The sequence below is a fragment of the Nuphar pumila genome, chromosome 9, assembly GCF_984573655.1.
Source record: "Nuphar pumila chromosome 9, dmNupPumi1.hap1.1, whole genome shotgun sequence".
In the NCBI taxonomy this organism is placed as follows: Eukaryota; Viridiplantae; Streptophyta; class Magnoliopsida; order Nymphaeales; family Nymphaeaceae; genus Nuphar; species Nuphar pumila.
In genome coordinates, this window is record NC_143257.1 from 12,107,270 (window position 1) to 12,133,918 (window position 26,649).

At 36.4% G+C, this 26,649-nt stretch overlaps 1 protein-coding gene across 1 annotated transcript in view; it reads right to left on the bottom strand.

The window, feature by feature from the left end:
* Window positions 1-10,628: 10,628 nt before the first annotated feature.
* LOC149828421 (protein cornichon homolog 4-like) overlaps window positions 10,629-26,649 on the bottom strand; it is an 81,376-nt gene continuing 65,355 nt past the window's right edge. The window contains exons 3-4 of the mRNA XM_090016841.1: window positions 11,711-11,833; window positions 10,629-11,629 (exon numbers count right to left, since the gene is read on the bottom strand). Coding sequence (XP_089872967.1) covers window positions 11,575-11,629; window positions 11,711-11,833 — 178 coding nt within the window. The 3' untranslated portion in view covers window positions 10,629-11,574. The remainder of the gene's footprint in view (window positions 11,630-11,710; window positions 11,834-26,649) is intronic.

Consider the following 26,649-nt stretch of genomic DNA (forward strand, 5'->3'; position numbering starts at 1 on the left):
CATCCTCGGTTCAAGCCAAAGACAAGAGACAATGGTAGCACGAGATCAAAGGAAGTTTCATACAAGTCACTCTGCTACTTTCCTATCACTCCTAGATTGCAATGATTATATATGTCTTCAAGGACAGCTAAACACATGAGATGACATGCAAATAAAGTTCGACACGATGAAAACAAGATCACGCATCCTATTGATGCTGAAGCTTGGAAGCACTTTGATCGTACTCATTAGAACTTCACAATGGAAGTGTGAAATGTTAGACTCGGTCTATGTACAGATGGATTTAATCCATTTGGGGGTAGATCAACTACATACTCATGCTGGCCAGTATTTGTAACTCCATACAACCTTCCACTAAGCTTGTGTATGAAACGTCTAAATCTTTTCTTGTCTATGTTGATCCCTGTTCCGACCTCACCTGGCCAAAATCTTGATGTATATTTAAGGTCATTGATTGATGAACTAAAAGTACTGTGGGGTGACGGTGTTACGACGTATGATGCCCACAAAAAACAAAATTTCAATATGAAGGTCGCTGTTCTATGGACAATCAGTGACTTCCCTGCATATGGTATGCTATCTGGTTAGAGCACACATGGGAGGTTGGCATGTCCGTACTGCATGAAGGATTCCAAAGCTTTTACATTGACGCATGAAAGAAAGCCTTGCTGGTTTGAGTGTCATCGTCGATTTCTACCCAGCGACCATCCGTTCCGATGACAAAAGAATGTGTTTAAAGCAAGCACAACTGAAATGGAAGGTCCATCCACAAGATTGTCTGGCATAGAGATTCTAAGAAGATTGTGATACTTTCCAGATGTATTAACAGATGCCCGCAGTCCTACACCCTTCTGTGGATTTGGGAAGGATCACAATTGGACAAAGAAATCTATTTTTTGGAAACTACCATATTGGCCGACCCTATTGATACAACATAATTTGGATGTGATGTATGTGGAGAAAAATGTGTTCAATACAGTAATGAATGTTAAAGGGAAAACGAAGGATAATCTTAAGGCCCGTATGGATTTAAAAGTAATATGTAAAAGACCAGAATTGGAACTCAAAGAGTATAATGGCAAAGTACTGAAACCAAAGGCAAAGTACGTGCTTCGATCTGATCAAATAAAGCATGTATGTCAATGGTTGAGACAATTGAGATTTTCAGATGGATATGTCTCTAACATTGCTCGGGCTGTGAAGATTGACGATGGACAGTTATATGGGTTGAAGAGCCATGATTGTCATATCTTTATGCAACGACTGATACCCCTAGCATTCTATGATATATTAGACAAACCTATATGGGGGGTATTGTCTGAGTTGAGTGGATTTTTTAGAACATTGTGCGCATTGGAAATCGTAGTATCTGATGTAAAGAATCTCGAGGACTCTGTCATCACCACTATTTGTCTGCTAGAAAATATATTTCTGTCAGCATTTTTCGATGTTATGGAACATTTTATCATACATTTGCCATATGAACGAAGGGTTGGTGGCCCTGTGCAATATCGATGGATGTACCCATTTGAAAGGTATATGTTTTTTTTTATATTTGTCTCTTTAATGACAGATATTTCAAATTTGAAATGTATATTTTTGCCAGATGCATGTTTGACCTCAAAAAAAAAGGTTCGTAATAAAGCAAGAGTAGAAGGCTCTATTTGTGAGGCGTACACTTTAGAAGAGATTTCAAATTTCTCATCTATGTACTTTGAACCTCACATTCCAACACGTTACACATGCTCGCCCTGTAACGATGATGGAGAACAAGTAATTGTAGTTGACAAGCTGTCGATATTTCAACCACTTGGGCATGCATTTGGTAATTGCCGATCAAGGCTCTTGACAGATCGAGAGCAAGATGCAGCACACATCTATATTCTTTTTAATTGCTCAGCAATCGACCCATACATCGAGTAAGTATATGTAGACGCAACACAATTATAAATCATTTTATGTTCTATACGTGCATACATGGTTCGGTAATATAAGTATTTGTGGTTTGTAGGCGATTTGATCTGGAGTTGCAAAGAGAAGTTTCACATCTCACTGATGCAGAAGTACAAAAAAAACGTGAAACTAAGTTTGTGGAGTGGTTGAAACAGTTGGTAAGGACGCTAACATAAATTTTGTACTTGTAAACAACACTAAGTTACTTAATTGATCGTGATCACAATCATTGTTTATGTCTGTGCGTAGGTCTGCCATGGTGATGTTAAAGATCAAGGAATATGTGATTTAGAAAATGGTCCGACCAAAGTTGTGCAATGCTACAACGGGTATATTGTAAATGGTTATTGATTCCTTACAAAAGATTACGGTATAAACAAATCAACGATGAATAGTGGCGTGTGTGTCAAGGGTAGCTGCTACGGTGAAAATGAACATGATTACTACGGTGTTATAGAGGAAATAATGGAGTTGACTTACTTAGGCATAAATAATAGGGTAACTTTATTCAAGTGTCATTGGTTTGATCCAACTGCAACAAGACTCGACAAAGCTTCAGGCATTGTGGAGGTGAATCATAAATCAAGGTTTGGAACATATGAACCATTCATATTAGCCTCGCAAGCTCAACAGGTTTATTATACTTCATATCCGAGTATAAAAAAGTCAGATAGAAATGAATGGTGGGCAGTTTGCAAGGTGAAGTCTAAACTATACCCTGAGTATGATCAGTTACAAGAAGACAAGTTAGCTGAAGACAGTGATTACTGTCAATCAGATGATATCTATGACTTCGCTTATGGTCACGATGTTGCGCATGATATGCATGTCATATCTCCATTGGCCGATGAAACATTCATAAAAGAATGTGATCCAAATGATATACCAAGTGGATGGGTAAACAATGAAGAAGAAGAATATGAAAGTCAAACAAGTGACGAGGAAGAATTCTCAAGCTAGTGAGCAAAATCTTGTATTACAAACCTCTATTTGAATGCATTGCAATACTTGATGTGAATGATTTGAATTATTTGAATGTATTGTAATACTTGATGTGAATGAATGAGTTGTATTGCAATACTTGATGTGAATGATTTGAATTATTTGAATGTATTGTAATACTTGATACGAATGATTTGAATGCATTGCAATACTTGATGTGAATGATTTGAATTATTTGAATGTATTGTAATACTTGATGTGAATGATTTGAATTATTTAAATGTATTGTAATACTTGATGCGAATGATTTGAATGCATTGCAATACTTGATGTGAATGATTTGAATGCATTGCAATACTTGATGTGAATGACTTTAATGCATTGTAATACTTGATGTGAATAACTTGAATGCATTGTAATACTTGATGTGAATGACTTGAATGTATTGTAATACTTGATGCGAATGAATGGGTTGTATTGCAATACTTGATGTGAATGATTTGAATGCATTGCAATACCTAATGTAAATGATTTGAATGCATTACAATACCTGATGTGAATGATTTGAATGCATTGCAGTACCTGATGTGAATGATTTGAATGCATTGCAGTACCTGATGTGAATGATTTGAATGCATTGCAATATTTGATGTGAATGACTTGAATGCTTGATTAGTTGAAATGCGTATTCTCAGAATTTCTAACGTATTTTTTTACAGATGATGTTTCGTTTGTACACGACCCACCTACACCAGTTGATCACACAAGTTAGGAGCCAACACAGAATGCAGGGTCTTCTCAGTCTGGCATAAGAAGACTCATTCGAATAGTGTATATCAATAATCGACCGTAAGTATTTGGTTTTCAATTATTGCATATCTTATAAATATTTTATATTGATATTTACCGTGTACCAATTCATACACAACACGAGATTTGAGCCACAAGAAGTAGTACGCGAGATTAAGAATTCACTTCTTCAACATCTACCAAGACCAGTCGCTCAATGGAAAGAGTATCCAAAAGAGGTGATAGATAGATTGTGGTCATCATTCACGGTATACAGTTGTTTCTCATAGTTAATGTATTTCATATTTAATTTTTTTTTAGTCATGTCTACTAACTTTCTGAAAATATTTATAGACTTTGAATCGCTTCACAACTACGGTAGAGGAAAATGATGCAAGGAAGGTATGGCAGAAGGTGGTTGTCAATCGATTTGCAGACATGCTGCATAATATGAAGACTGCAGCAAAAAAAACATCTGACGGAATAGATGATCCAGTATACTGGAAGGGCCATGGACCTATTACTATCAGGAGAGATTATTGGGATGGAATATGTGATAAGTGGGCGGGGGATGCATTTTGAAATCGTTCTGCGAAGGCTGCACAAAATCGAGCGAAAATGCCCGAAGCCCATCTACACACAGGTGGATCTAAGACATTTGGGAGTCACTTGAAGAAAATGGTAACTCATCAATATATAATATTAATTTTATAAGTATTGTTGCAAACTTGTTAACTAAATTTTTTATCATTTAACTTCGCAGGAAGCAGAAAAAGGAGGCATTGTACCATATAAGGATGTGTTTGTTGAAACACATAAACGGAAGACCACAGGAGACTTCATATCAGAGAAGGCGAGAACAACAACGGTATGTATTTATTCTATTAATAATCATTGCAATATGCAAGTTATCATAATGTTATCATTAATTATTAATGCATACTTTAAACATTATTTTGTAGGAGGCATATAAGCAACAGATGGTAGAGCGATATGGCGATGACGCTACTCAGCATCCATCATTTGATCCTGCAGCATGGGTGACTGCAGCAGGTGAACCCAAAAAGGGTCGTGTGTTCGGGTTTGAGAGTAATATGAACACTTCACCTGTTATTGCTTCTTCCAGTTACGGCTCACAGACTTCTTCTGTCGACATAAGCTCCAAGCAGCAGCCTATTCTTTTCGGTGATGATGTACGCTAGATCGTTAAGGACACAATGCATGACTGCTTCCATGAAACTGTCATCGACGTTCTCCTAGCTGAGTTCAACAGTTTTTTGCTGAACAGGGAAACTTCGATTGCAGGTCCCTCTCAGGTATGAAAGTTTCATGCAATATATTGCATGTCGTTAGATTTCATGTAACTTCGATTGCCTTAACATATTCAATTTTTTTGAATGCCTTAGAACACATATGAGCATGCTATAATCACATATTCAGTTTTTTGACTGCCGTAGAACACATATGAGCATGCTAAAATCACATATACAACTTTTTAACTGCCTTAGAGCACATATAAGCATGGTAGAATCACATATAGAGTTTTTCTGACTGCCTTAGAACATATATGAGCATGCTATAATCACATATTTAGTTTTTTAACTGCCTTAGAACACATATGAGCATGATCGAATCACATATATAACTTTTTGCCTGCCTTAGAGCACATATGAGCATAGTAGAATCACATATAGAGTTTTTTGCCTGCCTTACAGCACATATGAGCATGCTATAATCACATATAAAGTTTTTTGCCTGCCTTATAGTACATATGAGCATGATAGAATCACATATAAAGTTTTTTGGACTGCCTTAGAACACATATGAGCATGCTATAATCACATATTCAGTTTTTTAACTGCCTTAGAACACATATGATCATGCTATAATCACATATTTAGTTTTTTGACTGCCTTAAAACACATATGAGCATGCTAGAATCACATATAGAGTTTTTTTACTGCCTTAGAACACATATCATTCATGATAGAATCACATATAAAGTTTTTTGCTTTGCCTGCCTTAGAGCACATATGAGCATGATAGAATCACATATAGAGTTTTTCTGACTGCCTTAGATCACATATTCAATTTTTTGACTGCCTTAGAACACATATGAGCATGATCGAATCACATATATAGCTTTTTGTCTGCCTTAGAGCACATATGAGCATGGTAGAATCACATATAGAGTTTTTCTGGCTGCCTTAGAACACATATAAGCATGATATAATCACATATAGAGTTTTTTTACTGCCTTAGAACACATATCATTCATGATAGAATCACATATAGAGTTTTTTTACTGCCTTAGGGCACATATGAGCACATGATAGAATCACATATAGTGTATAATTTATTTCAATATATTTTGTTTATCAATATTGACTGTTCTTTTCTTGCGTAGGTTGCTAGCGATAATCAGCGCAACAGAGCTGAAGAGACAGATCAAGGCAATGAATAAGAAGACGCACAAAATCTTGGCGATGATTAAATTAATGTATTAAATTTGTTCTATTTTTTTTTTCGAAAATGTAATTGTTGAATTGTAAATAATTAAACTGGAACAATTAATTGTTTTAGTTTCCTTTTATATGAAATTTTATGTGTACTTTGTTTTTTATTTACAAGAAATATAAATTATAGCGTTCTCGATATTTAATTTTCAAATAATTTTTTTTTTCTTGTTTGCGATGGATTAGCGATGGATATATCCGTCGCTATACATATAATTTAGCGACGGCTGTAAATCCGTCGCTAAGCTGAGATCGGCGTTTAGTACCGGAGGATTTGCGATGGAATCCCTAGTTCGTTATTCTGTCGCAATTAGCGACGGAACTGGCGACGGATTTATTCTGTCGCCAGTTAGCGTCGAAAAAATTGCGATGTAAGTTATTTGTCGCTAATCTATCGTTAAGCCGGTTAGCGACGAATTAGCGACGGAATAGCGACAGAATGAGGTTGTTGCTAATCCACTGCTTTGTTGTAGTGGACCCAGACTTTACCACTAGTGTGAGTCGGTTTTTATTATTTAGTGTCTAGCCTTCACAAAACCGTTTTTATCAAAAATATCTTTTTAAAAATCTATTTCATAAAACTTACACCATATCCCATGTAGCAACTCATTTTCTTTTTTCGTTAGTCTTACATACTACTAGTGTGCTTTGAACCAGTAGAACTAGTGAAAGTAGGATGATGAATCTTTTGGTTGTGGATCCTGCAATCACAGTTATTTTTGTTAGAATCAGTCAAATGATTTATTTTACAAAATATATATAGCAGTTTATACATTGTATTGCAAGAATCAAATTAGTTATCCTAACATGTTTCACACATATATAAATCAACGAAAAAATAATAATTCATCATTTACACTCATACAAATACACACACACATATATAATATCGCATTTTAAATATTCAATCAAACTAGAGATAAATATGCAATTGATATCTATCCAAGAGCACCAGACCTTGTTCTCCGCTGCAACATCTTCTTTGAAGCTTACACTTTCTCCTCTAAGATCGAATGCTCTGACTCGTGAGGTTGATTTTCTTTATAATCATTCAATGCTCTTTCCATCTATGCCTGATCATCGCCCTCAGCATCTAAAATAGCCACAAGACCCTGGGATACATCTACTCCCTAAAACTTAACCTTGGGTTTCTTATCATTCATTTGGTGAGGTACCTTCATCTTCATCTCGCCACTGCTACAACAGCTAGCCGCATCTATAACCTTATATATCCAGGTACTTAGGTCTGCAACAACATCAAAGCAAGTCAATAAGCCACTCTTCTTTACCATTGAGTGACCCTCCAACTCTTTAGATACTTCCTAGATAGGAGACAAGATTGTGACCGCAAACTCTTCAAGTTTTTCTACACATTCTTTCTTAGATATAGGCCATTGTGAAACAGCTAGCTGGTATTTGGCTAACTTGCTTTCCACTTTCTGCTGAGTGTTTGAGCTTAATTTTCTAAGTTTACAAAGGGTGCCTTTTCATGAAAAATATCAAACACCCAAACTCTTGACATTGGATGCGGCTCCTTCTCTATCTATGAGTCAACCAAGCTCCTTGTTTCATAATACCATTCATGCGCCAGTTCGTATTTTTTTTGTTGTGCACTAACAGTAGATGATCGTCCGAGTGTAGACCCCTCCAACATGGTCCTCTCGGTTTGCATATTGTATTAAACAAATTAAGAATTTTTTACAATACCAAGACATAGAATATAGGTAAATAGACGTGTAACAGGTACATGTAGGCAAAAAACCCAAATCGTTAAGGAAACAACAACAAAAAACTAACCATTGTGCCAACATACCATGTTTATTGTACAAGATCCGCAAATTATAAACAATAAAACTAGAGTATGAAATAGAAGCATACGAAATGTTGAAACAAATGGAGAAAAAGTATGTTTAAAAAAAAAATGGTTCAACAATTAAAGATGTACTTACCGAAAAAAATATTGTCAAAGATTTTGAAATACCTGAGGATGAAATCCTGCAGGAATAGTTGCCAAAAAATTTGCCGCCGGGAAGCAGGTTGGGGACCACTAGTTGGAGACCGTAAATAACCTTAAAAAATTCTGCGAAAAAAATCTAGGTTGCGGTGTTTTAGTTTTTATACTCACAATGTTCGCACATAAATTATGTGAAAACTTCGTGAAATATGTGTGATATTCTAAAGTTTACACATAAATTATTTGCGAACTTCATGAAATATGTGTGAACTTCGTGAGTTTTTTATAATGTTTTGAAGATTAGGAGTAAAATGAGGTTCGCATAAAATTATTTGTGAGCTTCATGACATATGTGCGATATTTTGAAGTTCAAGAGTAAAACAAGGTTCGTATAAAATTATTTATCAATTTCATGACATATGTGCAATATTTCGAAGTTCGAGATTAATAGGAAGCTCTCACATAAATTTTATGTGACTTTCATAATGTTCGCAAGAAAAAAATGTGTGGAACTCTTTTTAAGTAGTTGATTGCATTACCTGAGGAGTGGCGCGATATATCACTGGGAGTTCGCCAATTATGCACATGTGATGATTAACAAGGTCATAGTGAGGTTGGGTATTTGTGATTTTGGATATCGAAAGAATAGCAAAAATTGCAAGGCATTTATGAAAACAGATTATATTTTTTGAAAGCAAACTAACCCTTTATAAAAATTGTTTAATCCCATATTCATCATAGAGAAGAAATGATTTTAAGAGCAAGGCTCTTTAGTGGCATGTCAATTGAACTTTGAATTTTGGATTTGAATTTAACCTTGTCTTTGACTTTAGACTTATATATGAGCTTGGTGCAGCTCAATTTTAGTTTGATTTGACTTTGATGATTGACTATCTTTTTATCATTTTATCCTTCTTAAAGAGAGTCTTGATAGCCAAAATGTTTTTGGGAGTTTGACAAACATTTTGAGTGGCCCACCTAGCCAAATGGCTAGACTTAACGTTTTTTAGCCATGTTGAGATGTTAGTGGGTGCATGTTGCCCATTCAAACCTTTATAGGTGCATGTAAATGGTATGGTCAATGGATCATTGTAATCTTATTGACTAACCATTTGACCAGAGTCCATATATACTTTGGTTGGTCTCTGGCTTTCCTCTTTTTCATTTGCAGCTCCTTTGTTTTTCTTTTGTTTTAAGCAGCTTAAGGTATGTGTGGCCAATTATTTTAGCGTAAAAGACGGTCGACATAGCATGAGCAGGTGTGGGCCTATCTAGAAACAAAGTTGCATAATACCATACTACACCCAGGTCTTTACTTGGGGAGGGGCCACTATCACTTTTAAGAAAGCATGCCTCTCTAAGCCAAATCGGATCCCATCTTTATCAAGGTCACCATTCACTGAGAGAGAGAGCTATTCATAACTTGTGCATTCCTCTCTCACTACCACACTTGCTGTTGTATCTACTACTCGCGAGAGAAGGTGGGGCCCTTCCCCTGTTTGTTTTCAATCCTTGCTGAGATACGAGCTGTTGGATTAAACTGGTTCCTGGGGTCACACACAGGGTGTCTGGATGGGGGACACGTGTTGCATCTTGGAGACTTAAGTACCTTGCTAGGTACTCCACCTTATCATTGGATCATGTCTCCATAGAAAACGAAGTTTGTGCACTCTAAACTTGACCCAGACTTATCAAGTGCTAAATAGACCAAGATCCAGGTTCGGAGGCCATTGATGACAAAGGATGGGGAAAAAGAGCAGGGTTCTGTTTGTTTTATGACAAAGAAAACCGTCACCGAGAACAGGGTCAATGGGCCCTCCTCCCAGCAAGGTAAAACAACACTGTGAGGACACAACCATCCAGCGGATAACCATCAATGATAGCAACCAGCATGACTGTGATGCCTGCCATGGGGTGGCATCCCGCTGATGTACTGTGACAATGAAAGCGATGAATGGTGACAGTTCCTAAGCACAGAGATCAGTGATTCAGCATATCACCTAATCAAAGTTCATCAGGGTCAGGCACACCATTTTTTTTGTGGGTACAAATGGCTGAAAATGAGTCGACAAGCCAAGGCATGATTCAGGTGATTCATGTCTACTTTGATACAAACGATGCAAACAAGTTGTTTTGTCTTTCAGTTTAACCAAAATGACGGAGAAATAACCAAAGGCTGGTAGTGGTAGTAGACACAAGCAGCCGGGTGACCATTCAACAGCTCAAACTTTGCCCACCATTCATACGGGAATCATAATAGCTGATGAAAACACAGAAGGGAATGCTGGCAGTAGGGATACAAATCAGTCGGATCCAGAATAAGGGTTTTGTGATTTTTGGTTGTTCGACCTGATCCAGATTCGACTCTCCCATGTATTTAGCTGTTCAGGATCCAATCCATTTGCATCTCTATTTGCCAGAATAATGTTGGCGTCAAAGGATAGATGGGCATGGGGATGAAAGGCATAAGAGTTTGTATTATTGTGGTTTTGCAGGAATAAATGTTTGTATTTATCATGAACATGTCATTGGGTTGGGATGTCATAGTTACACAACATTATCACAAGAAAAATGTGTTGATCTCTTTCTCATCACAACACCCAGATCTTTCTCTGCATCCTTAAGATATTGATTATTGCAATAGAGTTTAACCTGAAAGTTCAGGATAGATTTTTGGCCCAAAAGTTCAAACAAACATCTGATCCAAACATCTGATCACCAATGCCGCATAAAATGATACAATTTTACATCATTTTAACAGTTAAGGATATCAAGGACAGGTTGTCATGTTGCGCTGATAATGTGACCATTTATTACCAATTAGAATGAAGCTATTGTTTCCACCAGCACCGGAATCCTGCTGCCGAGTCACAATTAAGTCATTTCTGCAGCAATATTTGACTACTCTGCAAGAGGATCATGAGAGGAAAACGTCCTGTTGATGCTGAGCTTAGTGGAGTATACCAAGCACTCTGTTCACAACCGTGGCTGGTCTTCCTCTGAGAGTGTCGTTTCAATGGAGCCTGGTGCATGTTTGGACATGAGATGACCAAAGTTTCAACCCTGTGGATTTTCCTATGTTCTTGAACAGTATCCATGGCCACATGGTTTGTATGTGGCTTCTTTAGCAAGCTATAAAGAAACTTGATGCTCTATATCAGATCTCTATCATACATCAAATATAGAATGGAAAAGGGTATAAATATAAACCAAGGTTGAGGCAACCAAAACCTGGAAGCACATTCCTCGTCTTAGTACACGGCCATAAACCACACCCAGACTATATAAATTATAAGCCTGAATCAAATATCATAAACTCATATTCAAAAAGCCAGCATGTGTTGCAAAAAGGAATAGTAGGTGATCGCTAATAGACTACTATCCCACTTTCTTGCGTCAAAGCCCAGTCCACATAAATCTCTATGAGGTAACCGATGCTGGGACATTATCATCTTCCAATATGCTCCATATCATCCTGCATTTTTGCACAAAGTGTCAGTTAAAATACTTTCCCATGAGTTCAATTTTTTCTCATTGAGTGCAAATGTCGGGTTACCAGAACAATGATATGCAGAGAAGCACAAACAGATAGACAAGTTTAAAAAACCGTCGCTTCTTTTCACCATGCAACAGATTGAATATCTCAGTAACATCCACTAAGTGCTTCTTCTGCATATACCTAAGAATCCAAAGGAAAGCATAAGTAAGAATAACATACATATCCATGGAAATGCAAAATTCACCCTTGTCAACAGGAGAAAGATGAAAAGAGAGCTGGAAAATATAGCCTAAAGTCATGATGTTTATTAGGCAAGGCAACTTGTACCAACAAGCTAATTAAGATGCCAAAGGGGTTCTTTCCAAGTGAATTTATTGCATGCTTGTTCAGAGGGCTAGCATACTAGCTGATTTCTGTTTTCAACTTGATAACCTGACTCAACCTCAATAGAACCTAAGGTAAAGTTCAGATAGTAGAGTTTTAAAATACATAACCTCTCTCTCTCTCTCTCCATATATATAAAGAGAGAGAGAGGTAACATCGCGCGTCCATTTCATTTCTTTTTTGTATATTTTGACCACCGCTAAAGGTCTGAGCGAAAATATGGCACCTAGTGGCAGTCACAACCATTGCTAAATGCCCCTTTTTACAAAAACAGAAGACGTTTCTGCCTCTGATCTTGCGCAATCAGCGGCGGAAAAACGTCTGATTTTCATCAGACGCTGTGAGTGTTTGATGATACTATATATATATATATATATATATATATATATATATATATATATATATATATATGGTGGTTCTGTACCATGATACCTTATGGTGGTACACACTCTTGTTTGTATGGATCTAGCTGCCAAATGGTAAATCTAACCTTACAGATGTATTTAGTATGGTTTATTTAATATGCTAGAAGGTTTTATCATGTTTATTCATTTTTGAGATGGTGAAAATCAATGGCACGTAATTCATGAAAACAGGGGCAGTATAGAAATGGTATAAAACATTATATTTGAGTCAACTTTAATACATGAAAATAGTAAATAGGACCTCTTAAACATCATCCAAAGGTTAGATTTTGCCTTCGGCGCTTAGATCTATGTAAATCAAGTGTGTACCACCATAAGTTCTGGCGGTACATCCATAGAAGCCACCCATATATATATATAGGGCTTATCCAAAATTAAAACTTTTATATTAATGTTTATTTTATGACAAAGGAACCCTCACCAAGAATCGGGTCACCTAATGGGCCTGCCTCCCAGCAAGATAAAACTCCGGGTTGAGGACATGACCACCCAGCCTTACGTTCCTCAACCATGCTAAAGCAACGCAGCCTCCTTGCGCCAGCAAGATTCGATCCTGGGCCTTCAGCTTGACACAAGACCCTACTAACCATTGCTAAGAGTATCCAAGATTCGGGATCCATTGTACATACTTGTGTTTATATTAGTGTACAAGGGTATATCTGTCATGCAAGTCAAAACGTCAAGTATAGAAATATTGTATATTGGTCAGAGTATTTTTGTACATGGAATACATTATATATATATATATATATATATATATATATATATATATATGAAAACCTAAAGGAGTCCACCATATTCTTTTCTGGTGGAGTTCTCTCTTGCAGCTGCCACATTGTGTTTCTTCATTCTTCTCCTCATTGCTTGCTGCATGAATCCCAAGTCACATTATATCAAAAATTATATTATGGTATCAGAGCAGGGAGAGACATAAGACCCTGTCAAATCGAAGACTGCTCGCTGCTCCTTTTCAGATAAGTTCCTTGTTCTTGTTCCTTTCTTTCTCTAAGCCTTCTCTCTTATTTTCCTCTTACAAACCCCAAGTTCTTTCAACCCATTATAATCTTGCCTACTTTCCTCCTCCCAATTATTTATCTTCTTCTCATTCTCCCTTAAAAAAAAAAACTCCCATAGTGTTTTCTGTCAGTTCTGGCTGTCTTGAGATCAGCAAAAAAAAAAGAGGCCTATAAAATTTAAAAAAAAGGAGGTAAAAGCCCAAAAAAAGGAATGGTTATGGTTCAGATCTGTCTTTCTTTTAGACAGAACTTGATTGATTGACAATCTTGCCTCAAAAAAAAAAAGACCTGATTATTGCTGATGTCATCACTGATGTCAACTGAGTATCGATTCTGATTACCTGTTCTCCTTATCGTTTCTTTTTGTGATTTTTAGTTCCGTTGTCTCTTTTCTTAGCATACTCTCTCTCTCTCTCTCTCTCTCTCTCTCTCTCTCTCTCTCTCTCTCTCTCTGCTTAGCATACTTTGTTTCTTTGCACTTGATTGATTTTTAGTTCCGATAATATTGGCTACTAATGAAGGTACGGGAACTAATGACAGGAAATCACTCTTTTTTTTTAAAAAAAAATAATTTTTTGTAGATCAAATGTTACGGATTTGATCTACATGGTTAGTTTAGTAGGAAACTTGTTTTGAATCATGTGATTATGACAAGTAATTAAGTTTTTAAAGGGGTCCAAAAATCAACAGCCCACAATGTGCCAAAATTTTATAACTCAAAAAAACACATTTTTACATCAGAAAAGCACGATCCAAGGCTTGAACCTTAGCAAACAAACTATGCTGAACAAATCTATGTGGTTAGATTGAGTCGGTACAACTTGCACCTATGATTTCTAGCTCATAAGTTTTGTACCTTCATTAGTAGCCAATATATATATATATATATATATATATATATATATATATATATATATATATATATATATATATATATATATATATATATATATATTCTTTTCTTTTCTTGTTCCTCCTACTGTTTTGTCCTCTATTTGTGTTCAATAGAGTTTTTTCTCTCCATTCTTTATTGTTGTGTGTCCTTCCATGATGCTATGGCATCATCCAATCCTAGTTTGAATTTTTCCTTGCTGAATCAACTTGTCGCAGACAAGTTAGATTCCTCCAACTTCATAACTTGGATAAAACAAATTGTTTCATTCATGAGCAGCTTAGATTTAATGGGGCATCTTGATGGGACTCTGTCGTTGCCTGCGGAGTTTATTATGTCACAAGTTGCAAAGAAAAGGCAACCTGCTGAGACCACTATGTTAAAATATATGTATACATGTATGTATATACATACATATATACATATATATAGTTATTAATCTTCTAATAGTTAAAGGCCCTATAAGGGCATTTTAGTCATTTTCCCTTTATAATAAAACTGTTTATTAAAACAGTTTTTCTTTTCATTTATTTTTATTTTTCTGTTTTTGTAAATTAGAGGAGCCATTAGGGGCACTATAGTCTTTTTTACTATAGAGTCGTTGGGGTTCCCAACGGTTAGAAATCTGACCGTTGGGAGCTCCCAACGACTCTCTTGGGAGCCCCCAATGGTCTCTCTCTTCTCTACTTTTTCTCTTGTATAAATAGGGGTGTGATCTCCCTTATTCTTTCATGCTTTTACTCAAATACTTAATAAGATCTTATATTTTTTTACTCTTATGTTGGCCTTCTATTGGCTATTTGTGTTATCCCTTAGTGGACTTGTGCTCGTGCACATTGTGAGTGTGACCTTGTTTAAGCATTAGTAGCATTGGCTTGTGCTTGTACACTTTTTGTGAATGTCATCTTGTAAGCCCTTAGTGGCATTGTTTTTATCACTTTCACTATTTTATTACATGGTATCAGAGCCATCGAGTGTATCTTCAAAGTAATCGTGTGTTCTTGGTAGTTCAAAGTAAGAAAAAGTTTTTTCAAACGTGCTTTTGCACATTATTTTCTCTTCCTCTTTCTCTTATTATCCCTCTCTTCAAGAATGGAGTACGAACAAAAAATCGATCTTTCCTTCAAGCTAAATGGCACAAATAACACGATGTAGGCATCTGCTATGGAGAACAATCTCAAAGAAAAGAAACTTTGAAGGTATGTCAAGGGCATCATCCCAGAATCACAACTCAAGCTCACAAAAAAAGGAGATCAAGAGAAAGCCTTAGAAGGTGATGCACGTATGAAAGTCATTTAAGACCATCAAACTAAGGTAAAGGATTGGAAAAGTAACCATATCAAGATTCTTGCATGGTTTATGAACAATGTTGAGCTCAAAATATATGCAAAACACAGCCAAATTTTGTAGGCTTGGTTCTTTTTAAAGAGTATGTATACCCAAAAAGATCTTGCAAGACAAGATACGAACAATCAAACAAGGTGATATGAGCATTCGTGATTATTTTAGATTTCTTGGCCTACTTTGGAACGAATTATCTCTTATTGAACCCATGTAGGTTGATAATGAAAATGTGGAGTTAAAGGAGAGAACAAATAGAAAAAGAACATTTTTTTCAATTTTTACATGGGCTTAGGCCAGAGTTTGAGCAAATAAGATCTTCTCTCCTCCATAGAACTAAAGTTCTTCTGTTGGAAGATGTGGTTGCCGAAGTTTGCCAAGAAGAAACTCGTCTTAGTATAATTAAAGAGAGAGATGAAGTATTGGTTGTCTCTAAACCCGACAATCATGTTAAATCTTACAAGACTCCACACTTTGAGAGGAAAAATGACTATAATGGTAGGTATAGGAAAGTCATTTGTCACTATTGTCATGAACAGAGGCACATAAGGCCAAATTGTTTCAAACTTCATGATACCTTTAAAAACAAAGTAACTTTCATTGATGAAACTACACCAAAGAAAGAAAAATTCATTAGAAGAAGAAGAAACATTTTTTCGCTTACCCAACTATCAGAGGCGCTCTAACAACTACTTAAATCTCCATAACTTCGAGGACTGCGATAGCATCTTCCTTTCCTCCAAGTATGTGTTCTTGGATACTTGACTCAGGATCTTATTTTGATATGACTCCACACGAAAATAGTTTATCTAATGTTTGTACTAATTCAAAAAGTTTTTATGTTTCCACTGCCGATGGAACATCCTTGCAAATTAAAAGTATTGGAACCTTAAAGTATTGTCAAAATTTTTGTATCCCAAAAATTAGAGTTGTTCCAAAATTAAATTTAAAACTTTTTTCGATTTCTCAAATATCCGATCATGGATGTGAAATATCCTCCTCATCTAAGGGTTGCTTCATGCAGGAGCTCCGATCTGGAAAGCGGATTGGGCAAGGTGATAGGAGAGAAGATCTCTACTACATGGAATATTTAAAGATGTATATTTTCCCTTTTGGAAAACAAAATTGTAATGAGAGAATTAATTTGCAAGGATTGTATTTTTGAAAAAATGAAAGTTATTTCATTTTCAAATAGAACATGTCTCTAAAAAACCTTTTGAATTAGTGGATTCGATGTTTGGGGACCTTCCCCGGTCATATCAAAAGGAGGTTATTTATATTATGTTACATTTATTGATGATTTCACTAGATATGTGTGATTTACTTCCTTAATCTCAAATCCAATGTTTTTTCTTGTTTTAAAAAATTTCACATGATTATTAAAAATCAATTTCAAAGCAATATTTTCATCCTTAGATCTGACTCGGGTGGAGAATACCTATCTAATGAATTTCAAAATTATTTAAAACAAAACGATATTTGTCATAAAAAAATTTGTCCAAGAACTCCTAAACAAAACGGACTAGCCGAAAGAAAACATAAACATATTATGGAAACCGCTAAGACCTTACTTATCTCTAAAAAATGTTTCAAACAGTTTTTGGGTCGAGACTCTTCTAACATCAACTTACTTGATAAATAAAATGCCATCATCATCCCTTCAAAATATTTCTCCATATGTAAAACTTTTTGAAAGAACTCTCAATTATAAACGTTTTAGAATTTTTTGTTGTAAATGTTTTGTCCCTTTGCACAAGAGATAAATTATCCCCAAAAGCCATTGAATGTGTCTTCATGGGTTACGGAGAAAATAAAAAAGATTTTAGATGCTTTGACTTCAAGAATAACAAGTTTTATGTTTCTAAGGATGTAACCCTTTTAGAAAATGAAAAAGGATTTGAGATAATCAAAGAAAAAGAGGAAGTAGATTATAATTTTTTATTTGATTTCTTGCCACAAGAAGAATTAACCTCTTGTGATGTTTCTTCAAAAGATAATTTCTTGAGTAATAATAGTGATAATGTTGTCCCTTAGTGGACTTGTGCTTGTGTACATTGTGAGTGACCTTGTTTAAGCCCTTAGTGGCATTGGCTTGTGCTTGTGCACTTTTTGTGATTGCCATCGTGTAAGCCCTTAGTGGCATTGTTTTTATCAATTTCGCTATTTCATTACACACTATTGTTCTAAATCCTCTATATTCATTATGGAGGAAAAATGATCAGACAATGGTAGCCTTTATTATAGCTACTCTTTTGCGTGAAGTTCTTCTGTAGGTTCTTTCTGGTGTTTCAGCCAAAGATCTTTAGCTGACTCCACATCGCTGGTTTGAATAGATTTCCATCCCTAAGATCTATCATCTTAAGGGAGAGTTTTTTGAGTCAAAGCAGGGCAACTCCAATGTGTTGAAGTACTTGAATTAAATCAAGTCTATCACTGATCAACTTGTAGCAATTGGGGCATCAATATCAGACAAAGATATATGCATGAAAACAAACCGCATATTGGACTTCGAGTATGATATGTTTGCCACAGTGTATGCAAGACGTGAAAAGTGGCCTACCTTTGATGAACTCAGAAGCATGTTGTTGGAACATAAGGCCATATACAATATTTTTGGCAACCCCAAGAAGGAGATTGCAGCTCCTCAACATGAGATCTTATTCATAGGCATGATCATGGGATGGGCTTACTTCCCACAACGTCAGGATCTAGGCCTGGTAATGTTACTTGTCAGATGTGTGGGAAGCATGGCGAAATTAGTTCTAACTGTTACTGGCAGTATGTTCCCACATATCGTCCCTCAACGATGCCTATTGTTGCACTATTTCAAGCTCTTGTTGGCTTACCGTCTTATGGTCCATGTCTTCCAAGGCCAGGATCATCCATGAGGCCAATTTTGGCACCACCTACCCAAGCAGCTTTTGATGCTTCATATGTGCCCTCATCATCAAATGCCCTATCTCAGGCCAATTCACATGATAATAGATACTCTTACCACTAATTTCAGCCATATGCATATGACACAATCCTATGGGGAATCCTTGAGCAATTCCAACTAATGCACACTCTAGGTCGCTTGCTGGCAGCAATAATGTGCAAAGTAATATGGGAGGACAACACAACACTTGGCATTTTGATTTTGAGGCTGCACATGATATAACAGGTGATTTCGAGGCTGTCACTGGTGGTGGAAAACATCACCTTATCACTCGTGGGAACTGGTGTTATGCCTACTAAGTCTGGAAACATGTTTTTGTCTAATATTTTTTTTGTTCCTAGCATTCAGCGTAACCTTATTTCTATTTCTCAACTGTGTCCAAATTAACTCTTGTATCTCCTTTTCTCTGTATTCTGTTTTTTTTTAAGGATCTTCACACGAGGCAGATGTCCATCGAAGGAAGATATGGAGATCTTTATATGGTTAGTGGAGCTCAATCATTGTCATCTTCATTCAGTTCCAATCCGTCTTCATCCAGTTCTAGTCCTTTGTTCATGTCCAACTTAGAGAGTTAAAATAAAGAAGTTGAGTTATGACAAAAAATATGAAAGTTGATATTCTGAGGTGACATACGGCAATTAAATAGTTCCTCTCAAGAATTCATCACGAAGATAGCAAAAATTCATCTCAATGTGTTTATAGACGAAAGAGTCTATAAGAGGCTCCCCTATGCCCTTATTTATAGATGAAAGAGTCTCACCTCTAATAAGAGTTTAATATCTATTAATCACCCTAATTAATTTAAAAATATCACATATAATTTATTTTTAAATTATAACTCCTAATTAAATTAGACTAAATAAGAGGAAAAGAAGGTGGGCCGTCCCACTTAGTCTTGAGATTCGATGATACGGTGACCTTTTGGGAGGCCTAAAGATACGAAGTGTAAAACCCGAAATTTTTATTATAAAATAATTCAAATTGGGCCTAGATCCATATTTCGGATCTAGGACCCATAAAGGAGGCAATTAGGATTAATTGATTTAAATCCCGATTTAATAATAATAATAACAATAAACAAATAAAATTTTAAGTTTTTAAATTTAATCCGAGGATCCACAGTCCAACTTGTGGATCCATATAGATTGGGGTCGGGTTACGGGTCTTGGGTTCGGACCCGATCCCCACCCCATGTAACAGTCCTTTTAAAGAAAAGGGCAACCCGATAAGTTTAAAACAGGAAAAGAAAGGGAGGCAGGAAGGCGTAACCGATCTCCCCCCCATCTCGGCATGGAAGGGGGGGGGGGGGGGGGGGGTCTCGGTCGATAAAAGGGAGTGGAGAGGGGGGGGGGCCCTCTTCACTTGTCTCTCTCGTCCCCCCATCTCTCTCCCTCGTCTCTCTCTCTGTCTGCGTGCGCATCGGAGGAATAGGGCACGCCGGAAAAAAAATTGCGGCAACCCACAGCCACCGCACCTCCAGCGAGCTCCCTGTCACGGCAGCAGCAAGGAGCAACCCCAGCCGGCCTTACCACGTGATTTCAGCCTTCGATCGCCGGAGAGATCGCCGAAAAAGTCGTCGAGAAACAGGTACGGTGCTTCTTGGATTTCGGGTGAGGGATCGAACATAGGTTCGATTCCATGTGGGGGTTTGAAGGTAGGATTTGGGGTTTACATCAACTCTAAACCTAAAACCCCAAATCGGTGATTTGGGGGTTTCGGATCTTTCCAGGTGAGGGGTGTTTTCCTTTGTTTTTGGCTGGATTGTATATATGTTATCTCCTAAACTTAGTTCAAATTTAATATAGTTATTTTATTTGGGTGGATGTCAATATCTAAACCTACGATTCCTTCTCTAAAATTTTTGTCAGACTTACAGTACAACTTGCGTTTTTCTTTTCTAAATCAAATCAGTCTTGTTCGATCTGAAAAGAAAAAAAATAAATAATATTCACACGAGTTCTGTTATGTATCAAACCTGGGTAATTTTTGGGTTTCTACTTAAATCTGATATGTTGGGGCTCCACTTATTCAAGACTTACATGAATCTAATGTTTAGGTGAATCAAATAGTCAATGAGAATCTGATATGTAACAAAGGCGAAATATTTTTGTTAGCATAAACTTGATTTTTAAATTGCTGATTTGCTTAAGTATTGATTAAATGTGTTGTCGAGAGCTGGAACACGCATATGTTTTCCTGTGTGTGTGTCGACATATACCACACTCAAATCTGTCATCTTCTTCTGTGTGAACAGGAACCACACATAAATCTGTATTTTTTTTCTGTGCGCGAGAGTGCCAAAAGAAAATTAGGTTTAGAGCGTGTTGTTGTGAGGAATATGTAGATGCACAAGTTCAGATGCATGTGATTAGTTAAAAAAATATGGTTTTGATTCCTTGACCTAGAGTTTGATAAGTTTTAACAGTAATACTGACCGATTTTGGGGCTGACAGATTCGAGATAGATTCTTGAATCAGCCAATATATATATATATATATATATATATATATATATATATATATATATATATATATATATATATATATATATATCAGTATATAAACATATGAGTATAAACACTGGATCAGATTTCGAAGGAGGTTTGAGCATATTGAAATTTATTTATGATGTCCCAAATGTTAACTTCTTTTGGAACCACAAAATTTACCAGTCTTGAATAATCAACTAACACTAAACTGAATGATTGTTGCAATTTGTTTTGTTGTAGATATTTAATTCAATCTGATTCAAAAAGGAAATTAAATTTCTGGCATGTACAAGAAATCTGTTTGGAAACCCAATTGGAATCTGAATTTTTATTGTCTCTAACTTTTTTAGAAAGTGGTAAAAACCGATCTGTCTTGGACAGTCAACTAAATCTAAGGATAGTAGATGTTGAATTTGAATGATTATAAAAGTTTTGTGTTTACAGTTGTCATGGTAAAATTTATATGCTTAGTTCAATGTGCATTCCGTTATTTGCTATGAAATGTGGCATGGTGAACACAAAACTTGAATATCTATGTGTGCCTTATGTCACTGAAATTTTGCAATATCTTATTAAATTGTATAGTGATTGTGTGTGTGGACCACTCATAGGAAGCATGTGTTGCTCATGAAATAGCAAATTGTAAATGCATGTGCATATATGGGATCGAAGTCTATTGGCCTGTATAATCATGCATAAATATTCTCATATACTTATGAAACTATGGATGAATGCATGTGTGTTAAGTGATTACATGAAAGCACTTACACATGAATGGTTACACATGCATATGACTGCGAAAGCTCATGCACATTGTTAAAATGGTATGAATGAATGTGCATGTGGAATTATGTTGGTATGATTGCATATATTGCAAGTTGTTATGATTTTTTTTCATGCGATGCATCGATGGCCTAAATGGACATCATCGGCCTGGAGAACCGTGGGTTTGGTTTGGTTTTCTTTTATTTATGTTTTTAAATGCATCACTTAAACCACATAAGATAGTTTTGCACATTACTACACTGTTCTAGTGGTTTATACGGGCTGGAGTCCCGAATGGGTCCCTGCAAGGGAGGATGCGGGGTTTTCACTTTACTTTTGCATATGTATTGCAAACTTAAAGAAATGGACTTAATTAAAAATATAATGAATAAGAACAGTGTAATATACATTCTGGGATATCTCATCTGGAGTATGAGAATCTTGGATATCCGGTCTGGGGGAGACTGTGAGGATACAAAAACTCCGTGTGCGTGAATTTGGTCCCTAGAACCCGATATTGAGGTTCTTTCTCCTGGCCACGGTTTTAAGGAGAGTCCGCCACTTTACCCGGGAGTGGTGTGTTTGACACAGCTGTTGTTATGGTACCAAGGAAGTGGCACTTGTGGGCGTGGGGTGTCCCTTGTGTCCCCGACATTAGATGTAGAGGTCTAATGTTCCGATGGATAGTGTTGTTTCCTGATATCGGTCGAGGGCTAAGTTGGAACCCAGTAATAAAATACAAATTGTGTGTTAAGTTATCCTAGGAACCTACTTGACCTCGGGGTTTGTACCCGTTTGGAGTATCCGCGGGCAACGGTAATTAAAAATAGGAACTTAAGGTTGTGAGAATCTAATAGGGCATGCATATAGAAAGATGAAACTTAAATGAAAGATAACAGAAGAAATCATGCATTGCACATAATCATGCATTTTTCTGTTATGCATTAGATCATGCATGTTTGAATCATTCTTGATATCATGACATAATTTGGTAGTAGCATATGATTTACTTTGTGAAGTCATGTTGCAAGGTTTGATTATTTAGTTATTGATATATGACACTGCTTTACTGTTCTTGACTAGTGAGTATATGCAATTGTTGGTAGTTATGGATATTTTAATGTTACAAATTTTATATCTGCACTCACTCAAATCACTGCATGAAATCTTATCCATGTTCTTTCTCTCACTTGGTTTCTTTAGAAGTAGTTGTGCTCAGAATTTCGGTTCTGACACCCTACTTTGTTGGTTTTTCACAGGATATGGTGAACAGTGAAGTTGGACATTCATCTGGGGATGGATGAGAGTCATACTTGAGCCTGACGGCTTCACCAGAGGACAGAATGGCTCTTTCTTAAATTCTTCTTGCTTCTATACAGTTGTCGCTTTATTTTCAGTTGAATAAAATCTTGTCTTTGAAATTTTCTTACTCATTAATAAAAGAGTTTTAGTTGGTTGATGTGGATGATGATTGCAACTTCGTTTGTAGTGGTTGGGCTATCCAATGGAAAGTGGAACTGTGAGGACCCCAGATCTCTGGGAAGGTTTCCGCAACTCTTAGAAAAAAAAAATATTCCGCATTTTTAAAGGGTATGGATTGGGGTCGTTACACGAAGACTCAACCGAATTCGACATTTAAATAGTCGATTCGATAGCCCTCAAAAAGTAGATCATCGTGATGGTCTTTGATTTAATCTTACATGCACAGATTGACCCAAAAAAAATAGTCGACGCTGAAAGACACTGATTTTCGGCTTGTAATTAGTCATGAACTTCAGCCAACAATAGAACACTCAAATCACCACCAATTCGGGCGTATAGATAATCAATCTTGATGCCATCAAGATAAGGAATGTCAAAGTTGACTCCGATTTAATCAGTGAGCCACCGATCAGCTGAAATTTCCACCAAGTCAGTAATAACGTTGTTCGAGGCATCCCACCCTAGGATTCCAATTACCATATCCAATCTGTAACGCCCCAAAGTCCCGAACTTGTAAATTTTATGAAAATTTTGAAATTTTAACAATCTTTTTTTAGATTTGAAAATGATAGTTCAACGGAAGACAATGTTTGAAAAGAACAAGTCGGCGGATTACAGGCAAAATTTTCATCGAATGAATTGGGTCTCCAAATGTCTTGGATTAGGGTCCATATTTCCATACATTCATTCAAAACCATGAAGATTCAAAACAAGGCTTTAGATAGAAAATTATTACAAAAAACCTTATACAAAATTACAAAAAAGTGCTCAGGAGCGAATAATAAAGAAAGTGAATTCTTGATATCATCATTTCATCGCACCATCGCCTGCAGCATCAATCTAATCGTCATCTGTATACCATAAAACGGGTCAAACTCATGAAATCATGCTAGGTGGATCGATATCAGATGTCAGAATAAGACTAATATATGCATTAGCATATTTCACAACATTCGGTTTCAAGAGAAACAGAGTGAACATCATAATCTTATTTCGATAATTAAGGATTTGTAGGTACTCACAAGACAAAACGTAGAAACAACTGAGACCATTTGGGGGTTTATTATTCCATATATTTTGATACCCCGGATGACTAGTTGAATCTGCTCCAAAGGAGATGATATAATGACCGAGAGAGAATGTCACAGATGCCACTTGTAAATAGGGAATGCATCCAAACTTCTGCAGAAGTTGTGGGATCTACCACCTAGAATAATAATTGGTAGTCCCCTAACTCTGATGACCAGGGACGTCGAGCCATTACCACTCGAGGAGTATAGTTGTTAAAAACTTGTCCATCGAAGTTTGTACCTCCTATCCTCTCTCTTGACAGAAACAAAGGATGAATGGGTGTGTCAGGTCTTATTTTATCTGACAACCCATTCAATATGCTCTAGTCTTTTAAACCAAAACGAGCATTTTGCCTATAAAGGTGATTATCTTTGTTTACGTGATTTTCAAATAAAATGGTACATTATCGCACAATAAGGTTTTATCATAAACCTCAAAATCGTTCATCGATGTACGAGCATATCATGCATGTCTGATAGTACTACAATGATGAAAATGATATTTGTTTCTCAGAAGAAAGACCAATGTCAACACTGAAAATCACGATTTCCAGCACCTCAGGCTGGGGGGCATATCCGGGTCATTCCGGAAGCAGAAAGGAAGGACCTGACGTACGTACGACTAAAGTCAACATAGTCGAAGTCTTTGCGTTATATTAGTTCGAAGAGAAGGCTCAATTGTGAATGCTTGAGTCATGCCAATCTCAACTTATATTAAAGTTCGAACCAGGTTGGAAAGGTGTTTTCGAACACTCCTACGGTTGGGAGTTGTCTGATAAGAACGAACACAACCCTGATGCATGGGAGCCTTATTTTGTTCGTAAGACAAGCGGCGCATATGTACGCTGAATATCACAAACAAGCAAACATAAAATACTTATTTTATTTTACGAGACATCGGGGCATGCAAACTTGAAAGATCGCATAAAGACTTTTGAAAGTGAGTTAAAGCAAAGATGTGCAAATCTGCATCTTTAAATAAATACTGGCATAATTTAAATTAGACAGGAGTACGCAAAACTACGTACTCTAAATAAATGCACGCGTAATTAAAATAGAGCAAGAGTACGCAAAACTGCATACTCTGAATAATTATATATATGTATATAGAATACATATTTATTAAAGCGAAAGTCGGTGCACATAACAGTGCGACGGCAAAGTAAATAGCATAGAGCAAGGCCCTATGTGTGAAACCACGCATCGGGCTAAATAAATTATGCAAGGCCCGGTGTATGAAATCATACATCAAGCTTAGTAAATTGCATAAAGCAAGGCATGGTGTATGAAAATGTACATCGTGCTAAGTAAATTGCTTAAAAAATGAGCTTATGCACATAACAACGTAATGGCAAAGTAAATAACGTAATTAAAATGAGACAAGAATACGGAAAACTATATCCTTGAGTTAAAAGCATGTGTGTATATATATAACGTATATATATATATATATATATATATATATATATATATATATATATATATCAAAAATGTTCCGCTATCATCATCGTATGCAACTTTCATTACAAGCAACTATAGCAATCCAACAGAAACTATAGGTGAAGAGTGACTAACTCTCTATCCACTAGTCAAACAAGGCAACTGAATACGACAAGCATTCATAACAATGCTCGTCATACATACAATTACCATTAGATGGCTCAGTCCATCGGCAAGTAGCTACATTAAATTGTAAAGCACAAGCTATTACATCACAAGCAATTCATAAGCTACTCATGATAAGAAATCATACGATAGCAGTTATATCACAATATGTAACAACTAGCATAATACTAGTATTATAGGTAATTGACTAGTATGAGAAGCTAGTGATTACTTAACAAAGAACTGCGTAAGCAGTTTAACCAACTAGAGTAACGCCTCGACAGGCGTTCATAGCTTAACGAGTAACGTACCGAACTACCAAGCTAACCAGCAAGCAAGCAATGCACGTCACAACACGCATATCTCATAATCAGGTGTGTAAGTTATATCTTGTCTTATCCACCGTTGTGGGTACGCACAAGGCAAACGTAGAAACAGTCGGAATCGATTCGGGAGTTCATTATGCTATGTATTTTATTATACCCCGAATGACTGACTGAGTCCGCTCCTAAGGGGACGACCAGTGACCAAGAGAGTAAATCCATAAAGGCAAACAAAGCCCAATGGATGCGCATCCGAACTTCTACAGA